Below are 17,197 nucleotides of genomic sequence, written 5' to 3'. Positions count from 1 at the left end.
TTCAACATATCTATCATAATTCTGTAATCTTTGTCATTCTTCATTACTGCAAATAATGCAATTGAAATCTCTTTCATTATTTGTTAATCAAGATAATTGGTATACATATGATGTTAAAACTATCAAGCATCAGAGTGAAAAGCGATACTAGATAACAGTCTTTGATTTATTCGGTATCGCTTTACATTAATAAATTATAATATTAAAAATAAAACCATGACTATATATATGTATATATATATATATATATATAATATAAATTATCAATCAGTAAGTAAATCTTAAAGAATGTACACGAAGCTAATCCTAATCCGTTTCCGTTCGTAACAATATTATGCCTATTGACACCGTTAGCTCGACCTTGGTGATTGATGCTGTTGGGTCTGCGATTTGTTACGATGTTCATAATTCACGAGCCTTTGCCCCACGAGATACTTGTCGTTCTTAATATGCTCGTACAACTTTTTAAACTGACGTATCTGAAAGCAAATCAATGCGCAGACCAAATTTACTAAAAGAAGGAAAGGATATAGACGTCTGGCGATAAGAATCTGGGTCTGCAGATTAGTCACAAGAAGTGGAACTATTCCATAGGCCACGGCATAAGGAACCGCGAGAGCAAGACCGAAACAACATATGACGGGAGCTGCTAATTCCTTGATGACAAACTTCAAATCCATTTCCCTTATTCCTTCGTTGTACGCCCGCTCTATAGCGAGACGTATTCGCCAATCCGGTCCCATCATCGTTACGGCGGTAGCTATCTTCGTATACAGTACGCCCAAGGCCCAATCTTGCCAGATGAATAAAATGGGATTTTGCTCTAACGGGACACGTAATGGAACTACCACTACTAATTCAAGAAGAAGACCGAATAGGAGCGGTATGACTCCAACAAGCAGCACGAACGCTACTGAAGCTTTTACGGCCAAGATCGCCCAGTGCTTGATCCGGTCTACGATGGCTCTTCGGCCGCGAGGCAACCAGGAGAACGCCAATGCTAAGCCTCGAGCTGCGGCCCAACATACGTACGTCCCACAGGCTATTGTGTATACTTCGTGTACTCTTCCGGATAGAGGACCTACAGTCTCGCCACCATCTAAAAGAAAAGTAAAAAATTATAGTAATACAAATTTTCGAAAATGAATATATAATATTAGACCGAATATATTATATGAATACACAACTAAGTACGAAAATGCTTATTCGAGTTAGGTAGATCTTAGGTGTTTATAATCTGTTTTCAAAACCATCTTAAGTAATGTCTTAAGATGCTAATATGGCTGTGTGATTACTTATGACATCTTAAGACTATACTTAAGGTCTTAAATAAGAACGGATTATATGAATACCGATCTCAGTACCAAATAATATTTCGTGAATTTTTATACATATCCAGGTTCGAACCCTGGTTGAAATAATATTTTTTGTAATAAATTTTTTAGTTTTTTTATTACAGCTTTTATTAGTATTAATATCATTAAATTGCTTGTCAATTTTATTTGTGATATTACTATCACAGTTTCAGTTTAAAATTGTGTTTCAAGGTAAAAAATGAAATCGGTGCACAATTTACAAAACAGAATATGAATATGTATATTCACATATGTATAAAAATTCACCAAAATAAGTACGAAAATGAATATTTTGCAAAATCTGTAATATTTTCTCTTAAAATGATTGCACGAAACATTTTTATAAAAAGAAAAACGAATAACTTTGACTTACCAGATCCAGTTAATGTAGGCGGTAATACAGGCGGCGACGGAGCAGGTGCGCCTACCATCCACAACGCCATCACTCTACGTCCCAGCCATACGGGCAGCGTCATAGCGACTAGACTGGCGATCACGAGGGATATGCAAACGCAAAATAGAAGCCCGACCAATCTCGCGGGGAACCACCGCGGTCTGACATAAGGTTGAAATCCCGTAGGCCCCTCCCTCTGTAGTAGCGCTTGATGCGCAGCGCCCAAATCCGGATGTTGCGGTTCCTCGATTACCGCCGGTCCTGGATCATCCGCCTGATCTCGTAGAAGATATGATTGCAGATCCAACATCCACGCTACCACGCGACACCATGCTCTTATTAGAGCTTTCAACCACGTGCGCGTGTGCGACTGCTCAAGTAATGCAGGAAGGATCACTTGCAACAAAAGTAGCTCCAACGAAAGCTCGCTGACCTAGAATTTAGAGAACACAACTTATTTAATCACCGCAGCAGGAAAGAATAAGATAAACATTGTTGATTATCTTACCTGAGCTTCGCTCTGTACAGTCACAGTGTAGGGTAAAAATCCCGGCCAAGCCCATCTCAGGATTTTCACGGGCAGCCACAACATCAGTAAAATCGCCGTACCGAATATGATTGCAGATGCGACTAATCGGCGTACGTGTCGCAATATGGGAAGATGTATCATTTCTTGTATAGGGGAGAAATCGGGATCGTTCAGATTTCGTAGAAACCAGAGAACTCCAGGCCGCAGGACCTCACGTAAGAGAAGAATAAACGACGCGAAATAATATATGTAAACCATTCCCACTAACCAATGGATAAACATAGATGTGCCAGGAGCGAGTCTGAACGAGGATTCTCTATCTCTGAGTGTAGCATCAAACATTGCCAACGAGCAAATGTCCAGCCACCAACCGCAAACTAATGGAAGTACGCCGATCTCCACGACAGAGAGTAAAGAGACTTTGACAATAACGTAGCAAAGTCCTAAGATTCGCTGGGAACGCTGAAAGCCTAATAGTGCGGCAAGAGTGTGAAGGACCACCAGACAAACTCCGATAACACAGTAGCCGCACAACGTGGTCACTAAGCCTTCAAAATGTGATGCGGCTGCATGTTCTTGCAGACCCAATCCCGCTATCGTTAATTGACCGATATGATACGGGCAGAAAGCGAATACCTGAAAAATACATTAGTACAAAAGGTAAAAACAGGAAAGAAAAATTAGTTTTATATAATACCATCGTAAAAAAAACACGTTAATTAGTCAATATGCATATATGTCCGATCATGCATATACAAGGTTCTGGAAAGTGTGATACAACCGAGAAAGAAGTGATTTCTCATGTAAAAAGTGGAAAATATAGAATACAATTTTTCCGTATAGAACTTTATTTTTGAAAAAATTGAGTTTGAATATCGGTTTCAATTAAGAGATAACTATCATATAACCATTCGAAGAAATAAAGAATTTGAACACATTACCATCACATGTCTAATTCACCGAGCAAGAATTTATCTAATAATTATCTGTTACATAAAGGGTGAAATTTCAACAATTTTTTAATTATCTAATAAAATAAAATACATTATTGAAACTTATTACTTTATTTTAAGCTACGAAAAACCAGACTGACATAAAATTAGCGATGAATGAGATTGGGGGAATCAAGTAGATTGTCAAGTGCTACTCAATGCATGTATATTTAAAAAAAAAAAAAAACAAAGTTCTATGAACAAACTTTATTATTTTGTACTTGTTTTTATACAGAGTGTCTCGCAATTTTTGCCAAGCGCTTTTGTATAGATAGAGTGGACTGTGTAGATAGACTGAACTGAGTCGAAAAGTCCTCTACCATTTTGCAATTTTCGTAATAGTTAACAAGATATTAATTACTAAATATCGCTGAGCATTGGTTTTCAATAATTTTTTACTCAAATACTATCAACTTTACAGAAAAACAGCAAGAGACAAAAATTGTTTATTTTCTTCTCATAAAATTCTGAAAATTTTTTCAAAACCTTTTATTACATTGCGTTCTAAGTCATAAGAGGCAAATTATAAATTGCATAGAATTAGAAATAAAATATGATTTTGCAGATAATTTTTCCAATCCAGATGGTTTCCGAGGATTGCGATATGTGTGTCGTCCATCTGTCAATTTTCGGAAATAACGAATATCTTAAACAGGATAAGTTTTTGAAATCCTTTGTATCCAGGATATTCGTAATTTCCTAAAATCGACATATGTGGACACAAATGTGCAATCCTGAAAAAACATTCGGATTGGAAAAATTACTTGAATATTTTATTTCTAATTAAATCTATACAATTTATATAATTTGCCTATGCATCGTTAAAGGGCTAACACCACTGTAAAATTTTCAAAAAATCAATTTTTTTTTTGGGCTTCAAAAATCCTTTGAACCCTGTAGAATACGAGGAAAAAACTTTTATACGTGAAACTAATTTTTTTCATCGAAATTCCGAGCTGTGTACCGAACGAGTCGGGCGACTCCGAAACGGCTACCTGCGCCGGGTGGATACCTGTCGAGAGAGTAGTGCGTAATACCTTGCTTATTGATTTCTAAGTTATGTGACACACTAATAGATGTCTCTAGGAGTAATTTTAGAAGCATTTTCATTAGAAACACGTGTTTACGCGTCAGTATTGCATCATTTCGTGTACAAAACACACGATTTTCCCGCTTGAAATCAATAACCGTCGTTTATTTTTGTACGTGTGCGCTTCGAGTTGAGCAGTTTTTTGTGTAATTTCGGAGTGTTTAGATAGCAAAATGAGTGATAAAGTTTATTCGCGCCAAAAAGGTACAAAAGAATTGCATACAACGCGGCTTCGAAGCAACGTGTCGAAAAGACGACCGAAGAACAGATTCGAGGTTGAAGGCGACGCGGAAGGCGTGAGTGCGTCTGCCAAGAAGTTGAGAACGAGTGAAGATTTGGACGTAAATTATGAATTCGGGTACAGAATTATAAATTTTTTGGCAGTTTTTGCTGTGATTTCACAACATGTGAAATGTAAAAAGTGTAATTCCGATATTACTTTTCGTGAAAGAAATCCTCGTGGCTTAGGCTTCAAAATAGTTATCGCTTGTCCTAATTGCCCGGAAGTTGTAATTCCTAGTTGTAAATATATACAAAACGCATACGAAGTAAATCGTCGAATCGTTCTAGCTATGCGATTAGTAGGAGTTGGACTAAATGGAATTATGAAGTTTTGTGCTTTCATGGAATTACCACGTCCAATATTCCAATCTTTTTACGATAAATTAGTGAATATGATTTCAATCGCAACATCAACAGTAAGAGATTCCAGTTTGAAAAAAGCAGCACAAAAAGAGAAGAAAATGACTGAAGAACATGGACAATCTGCAGGAATAACGGTTTCCGGTGATGGTTCTTGGAGAAAACGCGGATTTTCTTCGCTTTTTGGAATCACGTTTCATCATTGATTGGTTGGTTTTCTGGGCAAATTGTCGATGTTGAGATAAAATCTAAATATTGTAAAAGTTGCGAACAGTGAAAGAAAAAAATGGACACTTGTGACTATGACGAATGGTATACAACGCACGCCGATGTATGTAAAGCGAACCACGAAGGATCATCGGGAAAAATGGAAGTTGACGCAGTCATCGAGATGTTCCATCGCTCAAAAGATTTGCACGATCTCAAATATTCAAGCTACATCGGGGACGGTGATAGTAAAACCTTTAAAGGTATTATCGACTCTGAACCGTATGAAGATTTAATAGTACAGAAGAAAGAATGCATCTCGCACGTACAGAAAAGAATGGGAACGCGACTTCGTAATCTGAAAAAATCATCGAAAAACCTCGGAGGAAAAGGAAAATTAAGTGCCAAATTAATAGACGAGCTGACTATTTATTATGGTTTGGCCATTCGTCGGAACCCAACATCCTTAGATGACATGAAAAATGAAATTTGGGCGACCTTATTTCATAAGTTATCAACTGACGAAAATCCGCAACACGAGAAGTGCTCGAAATCTTGGTGCAATTGGAAGAAGGCACAAGAAGCAGACACCTTGGACACTTTCCGTCACAAGTCACCGCTTTCCGAGGAAGTTTACGAAGCCATAAAACCTATTTATGAAGATTTGAGTCGGGACGAGTTACTAAACCGTTGCCTGGGCGGTTACACGCAGAATAGTAACGAAAGTTTTAATGCGACAGTGTGGAATTTGGCTCCTAAATCGTACTCAAGCGGCAAGACAGTCCTAAATGTAGCGGCGGATATCGCTACATGCGTCTTTAATGATGGAATGACTAGTATTATACACATTATGCAGCTTCTGGAAATGGAAATTGGCGTCCAAGCATATAATTTTTGCATCGAATCCGACGCAAAACGAATCAAGTACGCAGAGGCACAATTATCAGATGCGGCAAAAAAGGCGCGCTCTAGCACATCTGCGAGGAAAGAAATGGAGGACGACTATTCCAACTTAGAAGGGCAGCTTTACGGTGCTGGGATTGCAGACTAATGGTAAAAATTTTTTTTTAGTCGAATTTTCAATTTTTTCATGTTTATAATACAACTCCAAACTTTAAATGCGTTTTTCTCGAAACACGTTTTTTCAACGCGGCAAGCAGTATAACTCAAACAATTTTTAATATTTTCACTCGAATTTTTTACTGTACATTCAAAACAACATTTCGAAGTACAATACGTATGGGATTTTCGATACGTTGCTTTAAACATTTTTTATTGCCAAATAATGTCACTTTTTTTTATCGAAAAATGAACGACTTTATTCAAATGCTCACCAATCACTCAAAAATCAATATTCTAAAATCCCCTACGTATTGTACTAGATATACCATTGAAGATCATGAGGAATTTTTTTATTTGTTCTAGGTTCAAATTTCCAACGGCTACACTGCTTGCCGCGGTCTTGCCGCGGACCCCTTTATTTTAAAGGCGCATCGGGAATATGGCTGCCATTTCGCCATTTTGTAATATTTTTTTATGAAAAAATTTTTACAAGTACTTCAATATATGCTTATTAACTTCACGGAATATTAATACTTTATTTCATTTCCTTCCATTATAAAAAAAATGTCGAAAAAGTGCAATTTTTTGGGCCGTTACAGTGGTGTTACCCCTTATGACTATAAGAAACATTAATTTTCTCTTCTTACGAGCCTCTGGCTTGTGTTACACCTCTCTCATGCTCGTGGTGCGCACACTGATTATTCAATTGCTATGAGCATATGGCGTTGTCTACAATACGCGAAGTAAGCTTGGTTTAAGAAGTAAAAGTAAGAAATTGACCAATCACAGTCGATTATTCTTTTCACAATTATTATAGACAACGCCTATTGGATCTACAGTTTTTAATGTCGGTTCCGAATGGCGGATTTTTCGAGAGGTGTTTCTGTGGGCAAAGATACTCTCGGAAGATTGCCAGCCTTTTCCGAGAGGAGACACGAGCGCAAATATTTTGGTTCCTACTGGGATCGAATCCGGGACCATTGGCATGATAGACCAGTGCGCTGTCTGCCATGCCACGCTCGCGTTTAAAATATTTTTGTGAGAATATATATTAAGATACCTTTTCACATAGGCTCCATACAGCACAGACCTCCAGGGAACGTCACGACGTTCAGAGTCACGTCTGTAATCCGTTCTTAGGATATATATCGAATAAAGTGTGTTGTATGGGACGTATTGTAAAATAGAGAGGCTCTTTATAGCTTGAAAATATAAAATGAATGTTTTTCCATATCACAATGTTTTCGATATATATATATATATATATGTATACAATTTAGTGAAAGATACATCTAACATATTAAATTTATTTTTAAATTATCTAAAACAAAAATTTGTACTTTTAATGTCCTTATAAACGCTGTTGAAACAAATTTGACAATAAAGAGCAAGTAATTGTTTAATTAAATTCGAAAGAAAAATTATTATTATTGAAATCTCTATATATACAGGGTGTTTCGAAATTTTTTGCTAAGCGCTCTTTTAGATAGATATTAATTGCTAAAAATCGCTGAATATTGGTTTTCAATAATTTTTTACTCAAATACTTATTAACTTTACAGAAAAAAGCGAGAGATAAAAAATGTTTATTTTCTTCTCATAAAGTTTTGAGAATTTTTTCAAAATTTTTTAATACCGTATTTTCTCGTGTTGGTAAAAATAGTTGCCAATATGTGTGATGGTGGTGGTGGTGGTGATGTGTGTGTGTGTGTGTGTGTGTGTGTGTGTGTGTGTGTGTGTGTGTGTGTAAGAAAATGCAGTACTAAAAAGTTGATAAAAAATTCTGAAAACATTCTCAGAGTTCTATGAGAAGAAAATAAACAATTTTTGTTTCTTGCAGTTTTTTTATAAAGTTGATAGTATTTGAGAAAAAAATTATTGAAGATCAATATTCGGTAATTTTTAGTAATTAATATCTTGTTAACTATTGCGAAAATTGCAAAATGATAGAAGACTTTTCGACTCAGTTTAGTCCGCTCTATCTGCACAAGAACGCTCGTCAAAAAATTTCGGGATACCCTGTATAAGAAATCATCTCCTTTCCAGTTATACCACGATTTTCAGAACATCCTATATATAAACTCACCATGATAAATAAGGTGTTTAGGGACACAACCCAGAAGACATGTTCAAGAAAGACAAGAGATCCGTCCAATCCTAAGAGACGTTCCCAAGTTAATTCTTCAGCTGGTCTGTCCCACTCCATAGGATTCCAATTAGCCTCCTCGGCTTCACCCTGTGCCTGCCCTACTACATGAGCCTGCACTGCATGTCCCCTCGCCCAACGCTCGCCACCCGCGGCATTCGCCTGTCCACCGTCTACACCGAGTTCATCCCTGATTGGAAGAGGTGGTACGGGAGGAGCTGGTGCTTGTACGTCTCTCACCAGATCTTCGGGTTCACCAATTCGTGGATTATTGGCCAAGTTTTCTGCCACTTCTCGATATATGGGACGTTGATCTATGATTTGATTGAATAAAACAAAAAATCCTATTTAATACTGGTTAATTTAATACTGCAAGATGATTAATTACTTATTTTAAGTATTAAAAGTAGTTATTGAAATGCCTTCCAGTGCCTTTAAAATTTTTGTAAGGCAAGACACTATTACTTTACGTTATAATAAACTTTCTCATGTTATTGTAACACTTTATCATTTTTAAAAGTCTGAAAAAGTCTATCTCATCTTGTCAAATTACCTTCATTATGTAACTCCCCTTCTTGAGGAATAGGTGGATCAATGAAAGGAGGAACATTATTGTTGTCCTGAACTTCTTGTGGCATAGCACGTTGTTCATGAGGTTGTTGTGGTCGTTGTGCGTTTGCTTGTGGAGGATTGTCAACTGGAGGCAGTTGTATATCTCTTTCAAGCCAGTCGGGGCCGCCCGCGTGTAAAATTTGCTCGCGTAGCCATACCAGGCCGATAAACGCGAACAAAGTGCAAGTAACTACGAAACAACCGTGAAACACATCCGACGATATACTTTCGGTGGAAAGCATATCCATCGGTAACGACATTATCTGCAAATACATAATTTCAATATTAAATTTGTTAGTATTAATTTTTAAATCGCAAATTTTCCTGCACCAAAAAAATAAATAGGTATATTAACAGTATTAGCTCATAGCAATTTTTGAAAATAAATATCAATTTACATATAAATATTATTAGACATCAAGATCTATTCAAGCGATAAAGCGAAGGTAGAACTATTTCTCTTATTAGATTTATTCTTATCTGTCTAGCTTCCACTTATAATTACTAATAATGCTAATATTCTTAGGCTTCCATGGGTGCTTTCTGTATAAAGGTTATGCGTTTCGCGGGTTTCCTTCGTGTCCAGATCCATTGTTGAGATGCCAACGTTTCGTGAACTTTGCAGTCCACTTCATCAGGGCGAGGAGCCCGATACTGAGCTCCCCCCCCCCCCCAGGCCGTTCCTTTTTATATTACGCTGCTTGTTGGGGTGGTGGGGGTGGACGGAGAGGGGGAAGGGATTGTGGAAGAGGAAAGAAGTGGTGGAATTGGTCGGTCTTCAATAACCGGGAGAATGGTCTTCTATATTTATAATGTAGCCATTATCTCTATTTAAATTGTTAAGGTGTTTTTGTATCTTCTATGGCTTCTCTATACTTTCTTGGAAAGTATGATGTACTGTTGGCTATTGTGGTCGTTTTGTCAAACAGTATTTGATGTCCTGTTTCGATATTGTGTTCTGATAATGCCGTCTGCGTGGCGTGTTTTAGTCTGACATCACATTGGTGTTCTTTGATCCGTAGGTTGACCATTCTTCCGATTTATCCAATGTATATTTTCCTGCAGGAACAAGGTATTTTGTATACTCCTGCGGAACTGAGTGGAGGTCTTTGATCTTTAGGATTTCTTAAGATTTGTCCTATCTTTTTAGGTGGTTTGAAGATAGTTAGAATATTGTGTTTGTTTAATATCCTGCCAATCCGATCTGTTGTTCCTTTGACATATGGGAGAATGGTTAGTATCCTTTCGTCTGGTTGTGTCAGAGACCATTGTCTTGTTTACATGTTTATTGATTATTTTGGTTGTCTTTTTTGTCATGTCCGTTTTTCTGTAAGGCCAATTTGAGGTAGTTGAGTTCTGTCTGTAGATGTTTCTTGTCAGAGATGGTGAAAGCTCTATGTACTAGTGAGTTGATTGTTGACTGTTTTTGTGCTGGGTGGTGGTGCGACTCGGCATGTAGATATCTATCTGTGTGTGTTGGTTTTCTGCACACTTGATGGCCTAAGGTACCGTCAGCTTTCTTAGAGACAAGAACATCTAGGAAAGGGAGTTTTCCGTTTTCCTCTATGAATATAGTGAAGTGGATATTTGAATGTTGTTTGTTGAGGAAAATAAGGAATTTACGTAGTTTGGCTCTGCCGTGTCTCCATACCATGAATGTGTCGTCTACATAACGGAACCAAACTTCTGGTTTTTTGGGTGTTTTTCTGAGGGCCTCTTTCTCAAAATGCTCCATGAAAATGTTGGCGATTACAGGAGAAATAGGAGAGTCCATCGCCGCTCCTGAAGTTTGTTTATAAAATTGGTTGTTATAGGAGAAGTGAGTGGTTGTTAAGCAGTGTTCTATTAGCAGGATGAGGTCAGGAGGGACTTCATGTAAGGCCTTTATTATGTTTAATGTGTCTTTTATTGGGACTTGTGTCAAAAGGGATTCTACGTCAAAACTTACAAGCAGGTCTGTGGGACGTAGTCGGATTTTTTGAATCTTTTGTATGAAGTCCGTTGAGTTGGTTATGTGTGATTCGATTTTTTCAGTGAGGGGTTGTAGTGTTCGTGCTAGGAAGCGGAATAAGTTATATGTCGGGGAGTGTATGGCGCTGACAATTGGTCTGAGCGAGATGTTTGATTTGTGTACTTTCGATAGTCCGTAGTCTTGGTGGGAGAGGATTTGTAAGTTTTAATGTTGATTTGGTTTCATTGGGAATGTTGCTTTTCTCCACTATGATCTTGGTGTTCTGTGCGATTGTGTTAGTTGGATCTTTGTCAAGCTTTTTGTATGCTTTGTCCGAGAGAAGATTCTTCAACTTTTTCTTATAGTCTGATGTATTCATGACTACTGTCGTATTGCCTTTGATTGTCGGTTGAAAGCACGATGATGTCTATGTTCCTGTTCAGGTCTTGGAGGGCCAATCGCTCTTGTCTAGTGATGTTTGGTGGAGGGGGTTTAGCTTTGGAAAGGATATTGGTTACCTGTCTGCGGATATTATCTGCTTGTTCTGAATCGGTAGATGATTGACTCTATTTGACTGATAATTTCTTCCTTTGGAACCTTTCTAGGTGCCACTGCAAAGTTAGGGTCTTTGGCAAGTGCAGATATAGTATCTTGAGACAGATCATTGTTGGACAGGTTCTTGACGTTGAGTAGAGAGGGTTGTGGATTTTTGTAAGGGACGAGGTTTATGTATTTCTGTTTCTGTCTTTCAGAGGTTTGTGTGAGGGTTTTCGCGGCTTGTTCGTATGTAATACGATCTAGGGTTTATCAGATGTCATGCCGCAACGTAATAGGAATAGGTGAAGTTTAAAGGTTTTATAGGAGATCTGGGCTATTTATGACTTAGTGAAGTGGATGCGTTCTTTGATAAGAATGAGGTTGGTTTTATGACCGCCCACCCCCATCACCCCAACAAGTAGCGTAATATAAAAAGGACCGGCCTGGGGGAACAGCTCAGTATCAGCTGCTCCTCGCCCTGATGAAGTAGACTGCAAGGTTCACGAAACGTTGGGATCTCAACAATGGATCTGGACACGGAGGAAACCCGCGAAACGCATAACCTTTATAGGGGAGAATGGTCTAAATCGGATTTGCAGTTTTTGCTCTCTATAAGGCGTAAATAAAGTTCGATCGTAAAATCGAAGGTGTCATTGAAAAGATCATTTAATTCCCTTCATTTTTGCTTTAGACCATTTTGACGTATCTCTCACCTGTGTTGAACTATAATGGAAAATGTAAAAACGTTTTTTCTGGTCCGATTTGGAACCATTGGTTTCAAATCGGACCATCCCCTGGTTCGAATCAAAAACTCTTATCTTTATGGATTTTTAGATAGAATTTTAAAATATCTTAATGTATGTTTCGTAGTATTGAGTAATAACGAGCAATTTGACAGTCAGATAAAAATTTTTTCGGAAAAAGAAATTACTGATTGTTTATATTATTAGAATTGAAATCAATAAAACTCAACTAATCTGAGTCTGATGACTCATGATATTTTACTGATGTAATTGCTTAGACCATATTGCTTGGACCAGATCTGGTCAGCCGATCACCAGTACTACAACCAGGCCTATAAGTTATTCACCGTACTGTCCGAGTTGGACACGGGTCCTTTCGAACTTTGGAACAAATTTTACAATAAACCGCAAAAGTAATCACAATGCTTGATATTTTTGAATTCTACACTCTTTAATTATCTTAAATCAATTATTTTTCAAATTTTTAACACCTTTTAAATAATGATTTATAAGGATTTTCTTTTTTAAAAAAATTTTCGCATGGTGGCTGAAAATACATATTTGCGTCTATTTTATGAATGTTATGACAGAGATCTGTCAAACTGCTTTCACATGTTCGGTGTCTTATAAGGACTTTACATTATAAATAGTATGTAAATCTGCTTAACCGTATTCATTTAAATTAAAAAGGTCCTATTTGGAACACGGTCCGATTTAGACCACTCTCCCCTAATAATAATGCTATTAATACATTTTTTTTTCCGTGTGTATTAAAATCAAGATCAAGTCTACTATGCCCGTATCAGATTACAGATTGAGATTGAAAGCGAGATTTAATTTAACCAATCAAAGCAAAATTTACTAAACTTGATATTGGTTTGGTTTTTTTCTAATTGGTTAATTTCAATTTCAATTTCTAATCTAAGGTTCAGCTAACGTCTCGTATATCATATGACAAATTTTTCCTGTTGATTGGCTAAAGAGATTCAAGAATCTCTCTATTCTGCAGTCAATTAACATGCTTAAAAAATGTATCATACGACAAATCTAATTTCTCATCTCCTTCACTTACCCGAACTAAATCGAGCGGTCCGCTGAAGAGAGCTCTATATGTGCGACACGCAGTTAATGGAACGACTCCCAGCCACGCGATCGCCACCAGTGTGTAATGTAACCAGTATTTCACGGCGGTAACAATGCTTGAGAATAAACCGCCTACGACATCTCTCAGTGGTAAACGCCGCGGCATGTCTGGACTATATATAGGTGTGAATGAAAAACGGTAACCACAGAGTTCGCAGTATTCCTTGCGCGAATAGCGCATCCACTGCACTAGACACTCCTGATGTATCCATTTAATGCTGCCTGTGCATATACAGGGATGAAACAGGGGTCTGTCTGCGAGGCCTTCGGATCGACAGACCCTACAGATGTCCGCACCCAACATGTCCTCCGTCATGTTTGGTATTTTAAAAACAGCCACGTATCAAGCAAGGGAAGTCAGAAACGGTCTTGTATTGCTGAAAACACATGAAATATCCATGAATCTTACATTACATAGTTAACGAATATGAAAGTTTTAAAAAGATATATAATTATAACACTTCATCTTATGATATTTTAAAATTTATATTATCAACAGATCGTACGTTTATGAAATTTTGAAAGGAAAAGCTGAAACGGAAATTTGAGGACTCAGAACAAATATAGTCTGAGCCATAAGTATGAAACACAACAAATTAACGCAAACGTTCAGATTTAAAGAATAAAGAAAAATATATTAAAAAATAATTTTATTGACAAAAATATTTATTTTTACAACTTTTAATATTTTGTTAGTTTTTTTGTAGCTTTTACTAGTTTCTTTTGTAAGAAAATGCAACAAATGTTGGATGCATTATATATTTATGGCTTATAGCCAAGGCTGTATTTAATATACTATAATCTTATATCAAATTGGATTTGTGATTTTTGACAATTAGAATTGGACTTTGTAATCCTACATTAAACGATACTTTTGCAAAAGACTATTGCATAGATTTTTAAGCATTCAAGTCATGATTAAAAATAGCAAACTATATATTTTTTGTGAAATTTCTCCATAAATTCTTCCAAATAAAATTCTTGAATTCATGGGATCCAACAATTATATAAAATCAAAGGGAAAACATTTGATCTTCTCTCATTTGTAAATAATTCTGATTGCAGATTAATAAATATATATGGACGACAAAGTTCATATAAAAAGGAAAAAAGAAAAACGAAATGTATGAAAGTTGATGCGGTCTGCAAAATGAGATTATTCTTCCAATTTTAGGTCATGTTTCTGTCTGTCCTGGTGAATATTTTTCTGAAAATTTTCAATATTTTTCAGAATTTTAATGTAAATTTTATAAGTTTTTTTGGAATTTTTGAATAATTTGATAATCTTTTAGAAAATTTTTTGGATTTTTTACATAAATTGGAACATTTCAGAAATATCGAAAAAATATACAGACATCTCTTCTAAAATTCTTCATATATGTGAATTCTTAAATATTCTAAAATTTCTAAGATTTTCTCATTCTATAATTTTTGATAAAATCTTAGGATGTGTTTCGTTTCACATAATGTACAATGACCTAAGCAGAACAAGTCACGATAACAGTTTCATTTTAATGTCACAATGACATTAAAATGAATGATTGGAAAATGACTTTTAATGATTATTTTAGAGTCATTTTGACATCATAATGACTTGTTGCTCTACTTGGAAATATATCATTTTATCTTTCTTTAGGATATTTGGAATAACAAGGATAAAATAATGCATCATGTACATTAAGCTTGAAACAAAATACACTAATAAAATCTAAAGAAATTTAAGATATTTTTTTTTTTAATTTATAGAAATCTTAGAATGTTTCAGAATTCACATATATAAAAAATTCTGAAAAAATGATGTAGACTTTGTTTTTCTGAAGTGTTCCAATTCGTATAAAAATTCTGAGAAAATTTCACCAGGATGATAATCATAATTGTGTGTTCGTTAATTATGCAAATTAAACACGATATAGGAACGAACGTTCAATGACACGACGTGACACGACACAACGACAACGCTCAATGTGATACGACACGTCAGGTTTCCGTGACCTTTCCTTTCTCCGTGAAACAATGCGTAATATACGAGCGTTAGCCATCGGTGGCTCACGATATCTGGAACATCGCGTTTTGGGCCGGATTGTCGGACCGTTTGGGGGAGAGAAGGGAATATAATCCATCGTGACAAAACAAGAAACCTGACGTGTGTACGTATGTACATACGTGTATAGGCGTTTCGATGATTAAGACTTCTTGTGCGAGCGGATCTCTCGACTACTCGTCGGAGATGCGACGATGACGTAACGTGACATAATAGCGTAACGCGACACTCGGCAATTGATACCCACGTGTGTGTGTCCTGAGAAAAATCCACATCGGATCGAAAGTTATTGTGCAAAAAACAACGAGGGACGTCCGCACTCTTCGCTGCTCCCAAGTTCTTTCTACGTTCTGCAATTTAGTGATTTCTCAGTTTCTCACTCCCAAAACCCACAAAATGCAAAATCACTACGGTTTTCCACTGGGAAACCTAGTGCAACACTGGTGCGCATCGAGTGCAATTGGATGCAAATTTAATTCACGTATATTTTTATTAGTATGAAAATAATTTAATCATTTAAAAGTTAGGAGGTTACCTTGACAACTGAATATGTAATTAAAAGGATTAAATTATTTATTAATACCGAAAATATATAAATCGATCTCCGCTAATGCACCAGTGTTGCATTAATTTTCTCAGTGAGTATACGATTTAAAATTTTTTGCACCTAGAGGAAGATGGATATAATAATAATATAATTATAATTGTAATGTAATAATATATATTATTAAAGAACGAAAAGCGTGAAAGGGGATGTAAAGTGCAAGCAATGCAAAGTTACTTGCACTTTATGCACTTATATAGCATCTTCGCTTTCTCCCTTTTTCACGCTTAAATATATTATACATATTATTATATTATTATTGTTATGTTATTTTATATATTATGTTGTCGTTTTAATAAATATATTAAATTGTCATTTTAAATAAAAAAATTTTGAGGGATTTCAAGCAACGCGAACAGATCTATGAATCGATCGTTTTTGGATTTACTGTCGAACGCGTCGATTGGTCGCCGAACAGAAAATATTGAACATGGCTGACACATCGGCCAATCATCTTTGGCTCTTTGGCCTCGATTTTCACTTTGTTCTTTTCAATTGAACTTCTCGCACGTTGAGTGAAAAGTACGTATGCCGCACATCTGCACACTTGCACACAATACAGATCGATATGTAAACAGAATTTTGGAGCGAGGTTTGGTCTCGCCGTTGACGCTGTGTAAAATTACGCGATAGAACATGGAAATGGACGTTTATTTTCTGTCTATTTAGTCATTCCAATAACGCAACTAAAGTAGATAAATCACGTATTGATACGTCATTTATTAAAAAATTGAGTGCTTAAGCAGTAAATTTATAACCTTTGAGGCGGAAAATTGTCAACAATGCCAAAATCATGTAATGGCTTTTTTTAAGTCTTGTACCATTGCATTGAATTGTACAATATATTACGGTCTGAAAAGCAAAGCCAGCAACTTATCTAGCAAAAACCTTGGTTATACGTTTTGCTTGTTAAGACAATACCGTTCAAAGAGCATCATGAAGGTTCTCAGTGTTGCTGAAAAACCCGATGCTGCTAAAAATATTGCTGGTTATTTATCGCATGGTACCAGCAGAAGAGTAAGCATTTGTTTATTTATATGAATAGAGCGTTTTCTCAGTAATAATTCTTGATTATCATTCGCTTACTTCTCGTTATTCAATCATATTTTATCTTGCAATAGTTACAGCTTGTCAGAATTATATCCAGGG

The 17,197-nt window shown here is 36.3% G+C and overlaps 2 protein-coding genes across 2 annotated transcripts in view; one reads left to right on the top strand and one right to left on the bottom strand.

The window, feature by feature from the left end:
- Positions 1-299: 299 nt before the first annotated feature.
- MARCH6 (membrane-associated ring finger (C3HC4) 6) lies at positions 300-15,873 on the bottom strand. Its single transcript, XM_018522256.1, has 7 exons — positions 15,692-15,873; positions 13,333-13,780; positions 8,971-9,292; positions 8,358-8,731; positions 2,258-2,914; positions 1,729-2,182; positions 300-1,099 (listed from the first exon to the last, which is right to left on the bottom strand). The coding sequence occupies exons 2-7, from the start codon at positions 13,717-13,719 to the stop codon at positions 351-353; spliced, it is 2,943 nt and encodes a 980-aa protein (XP_018377758.1). The 5' UTR covers positions 13,720-13,780; positions 15,692-15,873; the 3' UTR covers positions 300-350.
- Positions 15,874-16,624: 751 nt separating this feature from the next.
- LOC108770616 (DNA topoisomerase 3-alpha) overlaps positions 16,625-17,197 on the top strand; it is a 7,004-nt gene continuing 6,431 nt past the window's right edge. The window contains exon 1 of the mRNA XM_018522296.1: positions 16,625-17,065. Coding sequence (XP_018377798.1) covers positions 16,847-17,065 — 219 coding nt within the window. The 5' untranslated portion in view covers positions 16,625-16,846. The remainder of the gene's footprint in view (positions 17,066-17,197) is intronic.

The sequence above is a fragment of the Trachymyrmex cornetzi genome, unplaced genomic scaffold (genome assembly GCF_001594075.2).
Source record: "Trachymyrmex cornetzi isolate Tcor2-1 unplaced genomic scaffold, Tcor1.1 scaffold129, whole genome shotgun sequence".
Taxonomy (NCBI): domain Eukaryota; kingdom Metazoa; phylum Arthropoda; class Insecta; order Hymenoptera; family Formicidae; genus Trachymyrmex; species Trachymyrmex cornetzi.
The sequence above is the reverse complement of the archived record's forward strand: the minus strand, read 5'-3'. Positions and strand labels throughout refer to the sequence as shown.